The 14,626-nt window shown below is 38.6% G+C and overlaps 1 protein-coding gene across 1 annotated transcript in view; it reads left to right on the top strand.

Annotated features, from left to right (window-relative positions):
• The first annotated feature begins 992 nt into the window (after positions 1-992).
• LOC309401937 (macrophage mannose receptor 1-like) overlaps positions 993-14,626 on the top strand; it is a 55,150-nt gene continuing 41,516 nt past the window's right edge. Inside the window, exons 1-6 of the mRNA XM_081971316.1 lie at positions 993-1,109; positions 1,631-2,029; positions 3,376-3,549; positions 8,399-8,563; positions 10,283-10,396; positions 12,930-13,073. Of these exons, the coding sequence (XP_081827442.1) occupies positions 1,049-1,109; positions 1,631-2,029; positions 3,376-3,549; positions 8,399-8,563; positions 10,283-10,396; positions 12,930-13,073 (1,057 nt within the window). The 5' untranslated portion in view covers positions 993-1,048. The remainder of the gene's footprint in view (positions 1,110-1,630; positions 2,030-3,375; positions 3,550-8,398; positions 8,564-10,282; positions 10,397-12,929; positions 13,074-14,626) is intronic.

The following is a 14,626-nucleotide window of genomic DNA, read 5'->3' as shown; positions in this document are numbered from 1 at the left end:
TATAGCTGATAGTTTAATACTTTACAAACAGATTCTGTCGTTTAAGAATTGGGGAGGGCTGTTTCACAAGGGCTGGTAAATCGTAATATTGTAGTAATGTATTAAGCAGTGTTCAAGTAGGAGGGTAATATGTATATATGTGTTAGGTTTTTCTTTATTTTTTATTTTTTTTGATGCACTTGTTAAATGTCTTGTTCGTTTTGGATTTTTTCTTCATTTGTTTATTTTTTAAAAAAATGTGAGAGTTTTGTATTTTGACTTTTTTTTTGAAACTAAAAGGAAAAAGACCTGTTAACTATTTTTTTAGGTGATATGTATTTTACTCAATAAATTATAATATATTTAATATTACTATTTTAGATTTATACTTGCACACATAACTAACATCATCATAGTTATGTGTTATATTTTTTATAATGTAAAATATATATATTATTGTTATGCTGGTGTTTTAACTCACTCATTTGATTTTACATTAACGCTATATGTTTTCAAAGTTTGCTAGTCACTAACTGAATAAATAGTATTTTGAATAGAATAGAAGAGAATAACAGAGTTGGAAGGGACCTTGAAGGTCTTCTAGTCCAACCCCTTGCTTAGGCAGGAAACAGTACACCACTTCAGACAAATGAAAATCTAATATCGTCTTAAAAACATCCCATGTTGGAGAAATCACAACTAGTTGTTCCACTGATTAATTGTTCTAACTGTCAGGAAATTTTTCCTTAGTTCTAAGTTTCATTTCATATAAACTGTTTCATTCACAAAAGGCATACTTTAATAGGCAGAGTAAGCATGTATAGATATATGAATGATGTTTAATGATTAACTGTAAATTCATGAGTAAATTTCTTTGGAAATAGGTCTTTTACATAGAAGCCGAATATTATTTATAGCCCTAGTTATTACAATACACATTTCATAACACTGAAGGCAGAAGTAAATATTGCTGTCTTCTTTGCTCTTATATATAAAAGAGTTCCTGAAAAAAAAGCTTCCTCAGTTGGTTCTTAATTTTAGGAGTTTCTGGAATGTTTTATTATTTACAATGAATACTTTTTTGTTCCTAAATTTTTTATTTCTCATTCAGCCAGCTTTTCAATTATCAGGTAAAATGTATTCAATTATTTAAATTGTTTTAAAATATATGTATTTAAATTTAATTATTTAACTATTCAATTGTTTAATTTATTTTTATTCGGTCACAGTTCTTCAGTTGTTTGTGATTTTTTTGTCAGCACTAATGTATGGATGCATTCTCTATAATTACTGATTGTATCTAAATAATTATTTAGAGATTAACATTATAAAGTTTTTTTAAAAACTTTTTATACCTTTTTTAAAAAAACAATTCTTTTTTTTCTACTGGTTGGCATATTTTAATAATTAATAATAGAAAATTTTTAAATTTAAATAGGTGAGATACAACATAATTGTTTCAATATTTAAAATGTATAGACGATGGAAAACACAGTAATAGTATAAATAGCATAGTATAAAAGTAGAATAATATAACACAGTATAGTATAAAACTATACATTTTTATGGGAGAAAATGATTATATATCATTTCTACAGCATGAATGTTGTAGAAATCTATATTTATTATTATTGTTTATTTCATTTTATAGACAGTGAAACTTTTTTGATATACAATGAAAATCTTAATCGTTGCCTAAAACTTCAAGAATCTCGTTCCTTGTCCCTTGAGATCTGCAACAAGTATAGTGACCAGCAAAATTTTAAGTGGGTATCCGATTATCAGTTATTGAATATGGCAGTAAGGTTATGTCTGAGTGTACCTTCCAAAACAAACATGGTTCCAGTTACACTGTCACCATGCAACAAAACCCTTGATGAACAAAAATGGGGATGCAGAAATGACACGCTTGTCCTTGCAACAGAAGAACTATTTTTAAATCCTGCTAATGGGCATGAGAATAAGGTTATAGTATCAGCAAGCTCCACCGAAAAGAGTGTTTGGAAGATTTACGGAACAAAGAAAACCTTATGCTCCCAGAAATATGAAGGTAAATATCTGAACATTAATCCTTCTTCCTGAATTTGCTTACCTAAATTGCCTTCCTCTTTGAATCTCTTTACCTGAAAATTGAAAAATAATAATACTAAAGGTATAATTTCAAATTATATTACTTCCTAGTTGTCCTTTAACATGTTAGTGTTGTCTTTTACATCATCTGAGAAAAAATGGCATATTCAGATAGTTTTAACATAAGGCCACAATTGAGCCCAACATTTTGCTAAGCAGGGCAGTTGTTAAATGAGTTTTGCTCCACTTTACGACCTTTCTTGCCATAGAATCATTGTAGTTGCTAAGTTAGTAACATGGTTATTAAGTAAATCTGGCTTTCCCATTGACTTTGTTTGAAGATGATTATATGACATTTGAAATTTTGCTCCTGGGACCATCGGGATGCTGAAACATTCAATTACGCCCCCTACTGGACCGGGATGCCCTACGCACGGTCACTCATGCGCTGGTGACGTCTCGCCTGGACTACCGCAATGCCCTCTACGCATCCGAAGACTACAGCTAGTTCAGAACACAGCCGCGCGGGTGATTATGGGGAGCTCAAGATACTCCCATGTGACACCTCTCCTGCGCGAGCTGCACTGGCTACCTGTGGTTTTTCGGGTGCGTTTCAAGGTACTGATTACCATCTTTAAAGCGCTCCATGGCACAGGACCCAGTTACCTGCGGGATCGTATCCTCCCGCACACATCCCTACGACCAATCCGCTCTCACAGGGAGGGACTACTACTGGTGCCGTCCACTAGGCAGTGCCAGCGGGCGACGCCTAGGGGTAGGACCTTCTCTGTGATGGGCCCAACCCTCTGGAATGACCTCCCCCCCGACATTAGAACTACCACTGACTTCCGTTCCTTCCGTCAAAAATTAAAGACTCACCTGTTTCGATTAGCTGGCCTGGCACATTCTTAGTTTTTACCTCCCGATGGATATATTTTAATGGGTAATTTTGGGTAATATTTTAACTCTTGGGTTATTAGAGTTTTTAATGTACTATATTTATTATTCTATATACAGTCTTGCAACCTCCTCCACCTACGTATTTAATTATTTAACTGTTTTATGTATGTATTTTATAACGCATTTTAGTGACTGTACACCGCCCCGAGTCCCTTTCGGGAGAGGGGGCGGTCTATAAATACGAATAATAAATAAATAAATAAAAATGAGTGTGAAAACCAGCCATGTCACTTTATTCAATGCCGTTGTAACTTTGATTTGTCACTAAATGAATGTATATGATTACTGTATTCTAAGATATAAATTCTGAAATTTATAGATTGTATTCTCAATCTAACATGCATATTTTTGATTTTTTTAAAATAGCTCTATTCACTATAGGAGGCAATTCCTTGGGAGCACCCTGCATATTTCCTTTCAAGTATATGAATAAATGGTATGCTGAATGTATAGTTGATGATGATAGATTCCAACGACTTTGGTGTGGAACAACTCCAGATGTGGACAAAGACTCTTTAACTGGATATTGCCCCATAAATGGTAAACTCTTATTTGATGATACATTTATTTATTTTGCATTTATTTATTATTATTTTTACCTTTATTATTTTTACAAACAACTCAAGGCAACAAACATACCTTCTTCCCCCGATTTTCCCTACTACAACAACTCATTGAGGTGGGTTGGACTGAGAGAGAGTAACTGGCTAAAAGTTACCAACTAGCTTACATGGCTAAGACAGGATTTGAACTCACAATCTCTCTTTTTTAGCCTAATGCCTGAACTGGCTTTCATGCTATAGAACAGTGATGGTGAACCTTTTTTGGCTCGCGTGCCACAAGTGGGGGGAGCGCAGGGGGGTCGAGTGCGGGTGTGCCGCACCCATAATGCACAACGCGTGACCCCCCCATTTTTACATGGTTTTTTGCCCTCCCCAGGCTCCAGGGGCTTTATAGGAGCCTGGGGAGGGCGAAAAGAGCCTCCCCCGCCCCTCCGGAGGCTTCAGGGACCGTTCCTGAAGCCTTCGGAACGCTTAAAACCACCCTCCGAGCAACCCGGAAGTCACTTCCGGTTTGCTCGGAGGGTGGTTTTAAGCGCTCCGAAGGCATCAGGGAAGCCTTGGACGGTCCCTGAAGCCTTCAGAACGCTTAAAACAACCCTCCGGTTTGCTCGGAGAGTGGTTTTAAGCATTCCGAAGGCTTCAGGGAGGGTCCCTGAAGCCTCCGGAGGGGCGGGGGAGGCTCTTTCCGCCCTCCCCAGGCTCCTATAAAGCCTCTGGAGCCTGGGGAAGGTGAAAAATAGCTTTTAAAAAGGTGAACCCAGCTGGCCAGCGCGCGCATGTGCACTGGCCAGCTGACAGGGCAGCGCCTCACGTGCCCTGATAAATGGCTCTGCGTGCCACTTGTGGCACGCGTGCCTTAGGTTCGCCATCACGGCTATAGAATATCTATAGCTATGTTTAAAAACAAGCCTTTTATAATAGACTGTGTCATGTTTACTACTGCAATATTTTAAAGCAGCTGTGCCCTATAGGTGGTGTCACAACATCTTGGTAATGGGTTATCAATTACAACTTAATATAGTACATTTTAAAATAAGATTAATTAAAATTTTCAAAATCATCCTTGCAATATAATTAGAAGTAACTATTTTTTCATAGTTAAGGTGTTTAGAGCATGTGTTTGCATTTGTTAAGTTGGGTGCAATTTGGGGGCAGAATCTGGTGAAAAAGAGGTTGGACTACTACTGGGGAAACATGGTTCAAGTCTGCCATAGCTCTAGAAGCTCACTGAGTGATTTTGAAAAGTTTATCATAGCCCAACCTATCTTACAGGATTGCAATTGTGGGGAGAAATGTGTTTTGTATTCCACCTTGAGGCCCTGCAAAAGGAAGGAAGGAAGGAAGGAAGGAAGGAAGGAAGGAAGGAAGGAAGGAAGGAAGGAAGGAAGGAAGGAAGGAAGGAAGGAAGGAAGGCAGGAAAGAAAGAAAGAAAGAAAGAAAGAAAGAAAGAAAGAAAGAAAGAAAGAAAGAAAGAAAGAAAGAAAGATGAATCAGAATGTCAGCAGAATAATTTTGGCATAAATTTATCTCTTATGCATTTTATTAATGTTTTATACTGTGAGTTCATATTTTCACAAAATGTGGAACCCTCTTTTTAAAAAAGAGGTGGGTTGCTCCCGGTTCGACCCGGATTGGCTGAACCAGTAGTAGCGGCAGCAATACACTCCGCTCCCCCAACCCGAGGATGCTTCTGCGCATGAGGAGAAGTGTCGCACGTGTGAGAGTGCACCCGAACCAGTAGTAATAAAATTAGCAACCCACCACTGTACTATATCAAAATATTACATAAAATTGACTTCAATTGTACCTTTTCTGCCTTAATGGGCAACACTGATCCTGATTGACCAGAAAGCATTAGTAGTGGAGTGAGAGGAGATCACCAGGAAATCTGAAGATTGTAGGCTACACTAAGATTTTAGGAAAAGATCCCAAAAGAAATAAGTCACAAAGCACTTTTGTTCTGTTTTCAGTGATCAGGATCAAACTTCTTTTCAAGGAATCTTAATTTTTTTATATAGTCTTATAATATTTTAATACATATGCAGATAGTCCTCGACTTACAACCATAATCATGTTGCTAAATGAAATATGTATTAAGTGAGTTTTTTCCATTTTATGATTCTTCTTGCCACTGTTAAGTGAATTATTGCAATTGTTAAGTAAGTAACATGGTTGTTAAGTGGATCTGGATTCTGGATCATTTGGTCCTCAACTTACAACCACAATTAAGACCAACATTTATGTTGCTAAGTGAAAAATTTGTTAAAGCGAGTTTTGCTTCATTTTACGACTTCTCTTGCCACATTCATTAAGCAAATCACTGCAGTTCTTAAATTAGTAACACAATCGTTAAGTTAATCTGTTTTCCCCAATGACTTTGCTTGTCAGAAGGTCACAAAATCTGATCACACGACTCCAGGACATTGCAACATCATAAATATAAACCAGTTACCAATCATCTAAATTTTGATCATGTGACCATAGGGGATGCTGCAATGGTCATAAGTGTGAAAAATGGTCATAAGTCACTTTTTTCAGTGCTGTTGTAACTTTGAATGGTCACCAAAGGAACTATTATAAGTCGAGGACTCCCTGTATATAATTTGGTATCAAAGTATAATAGTGAGATCCTAAAATTTTCAGGGGATTCCTGATTGCCTGGAGGCATCTCTATGTTTCCTCATGAACCCCACTAGCAGTGTTATTCTCATGCCTGGCAGAAGAAGCCAGGCAACCATGGTTTGCTAGGATGAAGCTAGCATGGCACCCTGCCTTTTGCAAATGAATTTTATCTGATTGCTGTAAGAGCTCTCCACTGGGTGATTTGTTAATTTGTTTGTTCTGATTTGCTAATTCAGAGAATGAGAAGTGGAAAAGGAAGCTAGCACTTCTAAAATCAACACTTCTAAAACCACAGTCAGTCAGTCATACATTCACTCAACAAGTTCCTTATTAGTCATTTCTTAAAAACAACTTCCTTACCTCTTTTTAAAATACTCATAATTGGAGATACAAAGGCTATATTTTTCTCCTCCTTTCAAGCTAGGCTAAAAGACAGTGAGGGATCCTTGTTGCTGTCTGAGCTTGGCTGTTTTCTTACAGACTACCCAAACTAAGGGACGCGGTGGCTCAGTGGCTAAGGTCAGCAAGGTCAATATTCAGAGGTTTGAATCCTTAGTTTGAATCCTTAACAAAGTGAGCTCCCGTTACTTATCCCAGCTTCTGCCAACCTAAAGCACATAAAAAATTCAAGTAGAAAAATGGGAACCATCTTTGGTGGGAAGGTAACAGTGTTCCTTGTGCCTTTGGCATTTAGTCATGCTGGCCACATGACTATGGAAATGTCTTCGGACAGTGCTGGCTCTTTGGCTTTGAAACGGAGATGAGCACCACCCCCTAGAGTCAGGAACAACTAGCACATATGTGTGAAGAGAACATTTACCTTTACCCAAGCTAGGTAATATCACCATCCTCTTAATGGCTGTGATGAAGGCAGCCATCCAGGCATAAAGATATGCACAACTAATTGTGCAGAACTAGGAGTCTTGTGGCCCCTTTGCCCTCTAAATGCATAATGGTACTTTGGGCTGCTATCTTTATAGCAGGGAATGACTTAGGGAATGACTTAGACTGAGCCTCATTATTTATTTTATTGTCTTATGTATTTGTAGTAACATTATTGCACACATTATAATGAAGAAACATTCTGAGGGAATTGGGTAGCTCAAAAATGGGAAAATAAAATCAAATGAAATCAAAATAATAAAATAAATGAAATGAAATGAAACAAAAACTAGTTGAACATAATAAAGTCGTGTTATTTTCACAAATGCAGCCGGGATCTATTTCTTGCACAAAAATCTGTTAGAAAGAATGATCTTAATAGTTTTGCAAAGTGTGAGTAAAGTGGGTGATGTCTTGGGGGCATAATGAGAGGCTACCACAAGAACAATATCTATGGGTTCCTAATCCATTTACTATATATAGACTTTCAGAGTGTATGTACAAGATACCTATCTTGTATAGGCACATTCTTGCTAAGAGAGATTTTAAACAAAACTATATGGGTTCCAAACAATATATGACTTAAAAGTTAAAAATAGCACCTTAGAAGTCTGTTGGAAATCAATGAAGGAATCTCAGTATAGACGTAATGCTACTAAAACGATTTTCCTCCATTAGTAATACGGTCAATGCAATTTCAACCAATTCCTACCACCCATTTACACAGAAAGCCCCATAGAAACATGTTGCAATAGTCTAAATGTGTCTCCTTATCCTTTTTCCAAAAGGCAACTGGGCTTTCATAGTTTATTTTCTTTGAAAATATTTCACTGCTCATCCAAGAAGCTTATTCAATTCTGAAGTTTCTTGAACTAAAGAAGCTTCTTGAATGAGAAGGAAAATGTTTTCAAATTAAAATCTAACAAAGTCCAATTGCCTTTTAGAAAAAGTACCTTGGAACAACCGATTGAGAACATTTTGTTTCTCCATGAACATCTCATTTAAAAATGAGGTGCATGGTATGCAAGGGTGTCTTGAAGGAGAATATCTAAAGCTCTGCTTGGCTTTACTCCTAGAACATATGTACAGAAGTCTCTGTTATCCAGTGAAGTTGTATAACAATGTTGCTGTTTAGAAGTGGGGAGTTGATTTACTTCACTGTGGCTTGACAAAGAAAAGCACCATTCAAAATCTGCAGATTACTTGTTCAATAACTAAAACTATGCAATGAAAAATAATGCAATGAAAATATAAACACTTTGCTACTTGCTACTTGGACTTTGTTACTAGTGAGCTAACTCTATTTTTCATAATGCTTACAGATAAAAATGATAACTTTTTCTGGACCAAAAATCACTGGACGGAAGATCTCTACCAGATAAATTCAATTTCAGCTCTAACATGGGATGAAGCAAGAAAAAGCTGTCAGCAACAAAATTCAGAATTATTGAGCATCAACGAACTATATGAGCAAGCATATTTGACAGGTATCACATAACAAAACATTTCTTAGAAGACTTCTAAAGGCATTCCTGATTTTTTAAAAAAATGTCATCTGTAGTAAGCAGTCTCAAAAGATTCATATAAGAAACATTATTTTTCCTCCAGAGAAATTATCTTCTCAAAAATATTTGATGCTTTGAAACAGTCTTTGTTTGAATTATCCACTTTCAAGGAACAAGTATTTCGCTGAATTTGGATTCCAAAGATGAACATTTATCTGATTGATTTGAAATTAATACATAAATATCAATAGAAGAAAATACTTGTAGCTCAGGTTGTTCTTGGTGCCCTCTAAACTTGGTTGTTTGCTTGAGGATGTTTCATTACCTAACTAGGCAACATCCTCAGTGTGGTGTTTTCTCCCTGTTCTTTGGTTAAAGTATTGTGTTCACTTAATTATTTGATGTTAATATCTCCTTTCACTTTTGAATAGGGTGTAAATGGTGCTACCTCTATGTGTCTATATCAATATAGATTTACATACCATTCAAAAGTGGCAATTAAAAAGCTAAAAGGGAAACAAAAAAATCAGAACACATCCCCTTCAACCATCTAACACTAAGATAAGGAAACATTAAAGGTAAAGATAAAGGTTTCCCTCGTACATATGCGCTAGTCGTTCCTGACTCCAAAGCTGAAGAGCCAGTGCTCTCTGAAGACATCTCCATGGTCATGTGGACGGCATGACTAAATGCCAAAGATGCACGGAACACTGTTACCTTCCCATCAAAGGGAACACTGTTACCTTCCCATCAAAGGTGGTTCCTATTTTTCTACTTGCATTTTTACATGCTTTCAAACTTCTAGGTTGGCAGAAGCTGGGAAAAGTAATGGGAGCTCACTCTGTTATGTGGCATTAGGAATTCGAACTGCTAACCTTTCTGATCAACAAGCTCAGCATCTTAGCAAATGAGCCACCACATCCCATAAGGAGACATCAACACCAAATAATTAAGCATAAAACAATAATCTCACCAAAGAACAGGAAGAAAACAACACACTTATGTGTCTGAGTGCCAAATTCCAAAAGTTCCGTAGCATTTTTAAATTTAACTTGATTAAATTTAACTGTCTACTATTGACCTCACTCCATTCCTAAGAGTCTGTAAGGGGCTGGCATAAGCGCACAATCATGCCTACCTGTCCTACTGTCCCCATTCATTCGTCCCCATTTCATTCATACTCTTGTTTATTCTTATGCCTATTATCTTGTAAATGATTGACAAATCAAATAAATAAATACAATACAAAATAAATATAAGATACTCATGGTTTCCCAGTGAAAATCATGGTTATGTCTGTCCAGGTATTGTGAGGTTAAGGAGTTTTCGTTGTACAAATAGAAGAGAAGTAGGCCATGCTCAAATTGAGGATTCCTTGGTGCACTCTGACCTTGGTTGTTTTCATGCAGATTAGTTAACATATTTAGTAAAGTTTTCATTGTGTTTCGATTGTGTCTTCTGATTGCTAGTTGATTTTATGGTACTTTTGCCTGTTTGTCTTATATAGTGGCTGTTACATACATACATACCACACACACACACACACACACACACACACACACACACACGTATATATTAAAGTTATGGCTTCAGACTAAGGGAATGATAGTTGTACTTCGGGTTCAGTTGTACTTTGTCTATTTTGTCTTCAGCCTCAGAGTTACAGAGTTGATCAATATGTGAATTTTCTTTCTCAACTAGGATTAATACAAAATTCAGAAGCCGACTACTGGATTGGTCTTAATAATCCAGATTTTGACAATGGATGGCAGTGGATTAGTGACCAACCTTTAAAATATTTAAACTGGGCTCCAGGTGAGTAAAAGTTTATCGTTAGAAGGCCATTGGTATTTCATAAAGAAAATTGTAAACATTTAAGGATAATAAGATTAGAATATTTGGAAATTCTTGTTGTATTATCCAAAATTACTCTTCTTAAGTAGGTCAGGGAAGAATTTAAATATTTTGTAGTCTTTTTTTGTAATGAGATGTATTTATTATATTTTTGATTTAACTGACACTTTCTTTAGAAATGCTCTAGAATTCTTATATGAAGTATATAAACATTGATTCTTACAGTATTGTCACCTTCACTTTTTTCATCACCCCAAAGATGCCTTTGATACTGACAGAAAACTCTCAGTAGCTGTGTTTAGCTCAATGTGGTAATGATAGTATAGTGCAGTGGTGGGCAACCTTTTTTTTCAACTGAGCCAAATCTCGCCAAAACCACGAAATTTATTTTGAGAGCCACATTTTTAAAACCGGAAATACATAGGATGGTACACTGTTTTTAGTTTCAATAAACTCTGGCATTTGAAGCATGCAAGTCTTAAAGCTGTCAAGTTACAAGATCCTTGCACCCCTAACCCTTTAGAAAAAAAACCCCAGGGGTCTTCAAACCTGACAGCTTGAAGACTTGTGGACTTCAACTCCCAGAATTCTGAGAATTGAAGTCCACCAAGGGCATCAATCATATTAGCCCAGGGATCTGCAAAATTGGCTCTTAAGACTGGTGGACTTCAACTCCCAGAATTCTGAGAATTGAAGTCTACCAGTCTTAAAACAGCCAACTTTGCAGACCCCTGTGTTAGCCCAAAGCCTGGTGCTGGGCCTTGCTCCCCCATTGGTGGAGCCCCAAGAAGCGAGGAGGGAGAAAAAGAGACGGAGGCCAAGGAGCTTCCCCCTCCCAGCAAAAATCTAACCGGGAAGCCAGGCAGTAGCAAATTAGCCAATCATGCGAGGAAAGCGAGGTCTGACCGGGTGGGCAGCGAAACTCCAGGGCTCTCTGTTCTAATTCCCCGTGAAAACTGTTGCCTCTGAAGCGTTTGCTCTACTGTTTGAACCTTTAAGCGTCCCTTTCCCTTTTTTCTTTTCAACCCACAATGATTAGGGAGGATCCTGAAGTCGGGCGGGGACGAGAAGCGAGGAGGCAGAAAAAGAAACGGAGGCTAAGGAGCTTCCCCCCGCCCCCTCCCAGCAAAAATCTAACCGGCTCTTTGCTGGGAGGGGGCGGGGGGGAAGCTCCTTAGCCTCCGTTTCTTTTTCTGCCTCCTCGCTTCTCATCCCCGCCCGACTTCAGGATCCTCCCTAATCATTGTGGGTTGAAAAGAAAAAAGGGAAAGGGACGCTTAAAGGTTCAAACAGTAGAGCAAACGCTTCAGAGGCAACAGTTTTCACAGGGAATTAGAACAGAGAGCCCTGGAGTTTTGCTGCCCACCTGGTCAGACCTCGCTTTCCTCGCATGATTGGCTAATTTGCTACTGCTCGGCTCCCCGGTTAGATTTTTGCTGGGAGGGGGCGGGGGGAAGCTCCTTAGCCTCCGTTTCTTTTTCTGCCTCCTCGCTTCTCGTCCCCGCCCGACTTCAGGATCCTTCCTAATCATTGTGGGTCGAAAAGAAAAAAGGGAAAGGGGCGCTTGTTTTGAAGTGCCCAAGAGGAGGGAGGGGAGCGGGCGCTTCAAAACAAGCGCCCCTTTCCCTTTTTTCTTTTCGATCCACAATGATTAGGGAGGATAATAATCCAGCACACAGAAGAGCTGCATTAAAATGTGTAAAGAGCCGCTTGTGGCTCGCGAGTATAGTGTATAGTGTAATACTAATACAGTGTTAAGGGTTTTCAGTTAAATTGTATAGAATGTGAAGGATGTGTGTTTTTGTTTTATTTTTATGGTTTTCTTATGTATGATGTACACTGAAGATGGTACTTAATTTCATTGTATGAAGTGCAATGGCATTAAAGTAAACTAATCTTCTTGTAGAGTTTGTAGGCTTGTGCAAGATGGCTCCATTCCTCACTGATGTGCCACATAACTCCTGTCGCTCATGACAGTTGAGAGGGAAACTTAGCTTTGACTTGAAAAATTGCCTCATATACAGACTTAATCTGGCTGGGCCCAAAAGATCACTGATGGGAAGTAGGCAGCCATTACAGTCCAGTTCATTGAAGGAGAATACCAGTTTGACTATCTTGGTCTGGGGGTTTGTATTGAAGCTTTGTTGAAATGACTCATCCTTTCAAAGCACTGAACTGTTCTAATAGCATTATAACAAGTAGAAAAATAGCATTTGTCAAAAGCCACCATTGATCAATTAAATATGAAATCACACAATGTCTAATTGGATAGAAATACAATGCCTTGCCCAAATGATAGGTACACAGCCACAGAGGGAGACTTCCACAGTAGATATAGCAAAGCTCCTATATATTTATTATAGCAGGTAAAATTGTATCTTGAGATACAATTGAAGAAGAAGGCAGAAAACCATTATGATTTTTTACAGTTAAAAAAATGTTTATCTTGGACATCAAACAGTGATAGGGCAATCTGGCTCACTCTCTGTTACAGGTAGCCCCTCTTCAGAAGCAGGAAAAACCTGTGGGTTATTGCAGGGTCAGAATGGCAAATGGGAAAATAATCTGTGTGAACTGAAGCATGGCTACATCTGTAAAAGAATGAACTCTTCAATACAGGCATCTTCACCTTCTTTAGGTAGGTTGTAAACTGGAAATTAAGTTAACTGAATAAATATTCTTTCACCGATATGCACAGCACTCATGCCTAAATAACTTTTTTTTAAAAAAAAATCCTATTGATGATTTTGGTCCCAGAGCAATCTATTTAGAATAATGTGAAATAATAGATACCACATGCAGAAATTCAGGTTCTGAATGCACATTATGCAAAACCAATTTTGCTTAAACCAAAAAGGTCTACTAAACGGCAGGAGGCAAGGCAGCCTAAAAATCCTATATACATACTTATGCCTATAGCTGGGGGGTAGGGATGGGGAGATGCTGAATTCTCATGACTATTCTGATGATCCAAGATCCTGAGGAAATAGGGGAAAATGTATTTAACATAATTTTAATTTCAGAAAATGTTAATATGAAATGTGGCATACCTCTTAGATGAGTTAAATTCTGAAGATTTGCAGAACTAAAGCTATGCATATATAGAAAAGATCCTAAACTGTAGACAGTCTTCGTCTTATGACAAGTCGCTTAACAATCATTCAGAATTAAGACAGATCCAGAACCCAGGTGATGCAAAGCATCTCTAGTCATCATAAAATCTCATCCCATATCTCACCTGCACTCCTGAGTTTATGAAACTGTCTTTGGAAGATTCAGCAACCAGTTTATCTTTAGGACCAATGCTATGTCCCACAATCACAGAACATGATGTTTGCTGGGGCAGCGGGGGGGGGGGGGGTGTTGCCTGAAAGAATGGATTATCACTTACGAATACACATTTGCTTAACCAACACAATGACATGTTTAGTTAATGCTGCAAAAGATGTGGTAAAATCAAGTATGGTAAAATATGAATGCTTATAACTCAACTTATGACTATAATAACTTATAACGAAAAATCTGATCAGAACTCAAGGGCTACCTCGAATGGATATATGATATTATATTTATATATTATCACAGCGATGGCGAACCTTTTTTGGCTCGCGTGCCACAAGTGGGGGGAGCGCAGGGGGGTCGTTTGCAGGTGTGCAACACCCATAATGCAATGCGCAACCCCCCCAGTGTGCATGCGCGCACAACGCACGACACCCCACATTTTTACATGCTTTTTTTGCCCTCCCCAGGGTCCAGAGGCTTTATAGGAGCCCGGGGAGGGTGAAAAGAGCCTCCCCTGCCCCCCCAGAGGCCCTCCGGAGGCTTCAGGGACCGTCCGGAGGCTTCCCTGAAGCCTTCGGAACGCTTAAAACCACCCTCCGAGCAAACTGGAAGTGACTTCCAGGTTGCTTAGAGGGTCGTTTTAAGCGCTCCGAAGACATCAGGGAAGCCTCCGAACGGTCCCTGAAGCCTTCGGAATGCTTAAAACGACCCTCTCATCAACCCAGAAGTCACTTCCGGTTTGCTCGGAGGGTGGTTTTAAGCGTTCCGAAGGCTTCAGGGAAGCCTCCGGACAGTCCCTGAAGCCTCCGGAGGGCCTCTGGGGGGGGGAGGCTCTTTTTGCCCTCCCCAGGCTCCTATAAAGCCTCTGGAGCCTGGGGAGGGGGAAAAATGGCTTTTAAAAAGGTGAAC

This window comes from Natrix helvetica (genome assembly GCF_964273705.1).
Source record: "Natrix helvetica genome assembly, chromosome: Z".
Classification (NCBI taxonomy): Eukaryota; Metazoa; Chordata; class Lepidosauria; order Squamata; family Natricidae; genus Natrix; species Natrix helvetica.
Note: the sequence above shows the minus strand (reverse complement) of the source record. Positions and strands in the feature narration are given on the sequence as shown.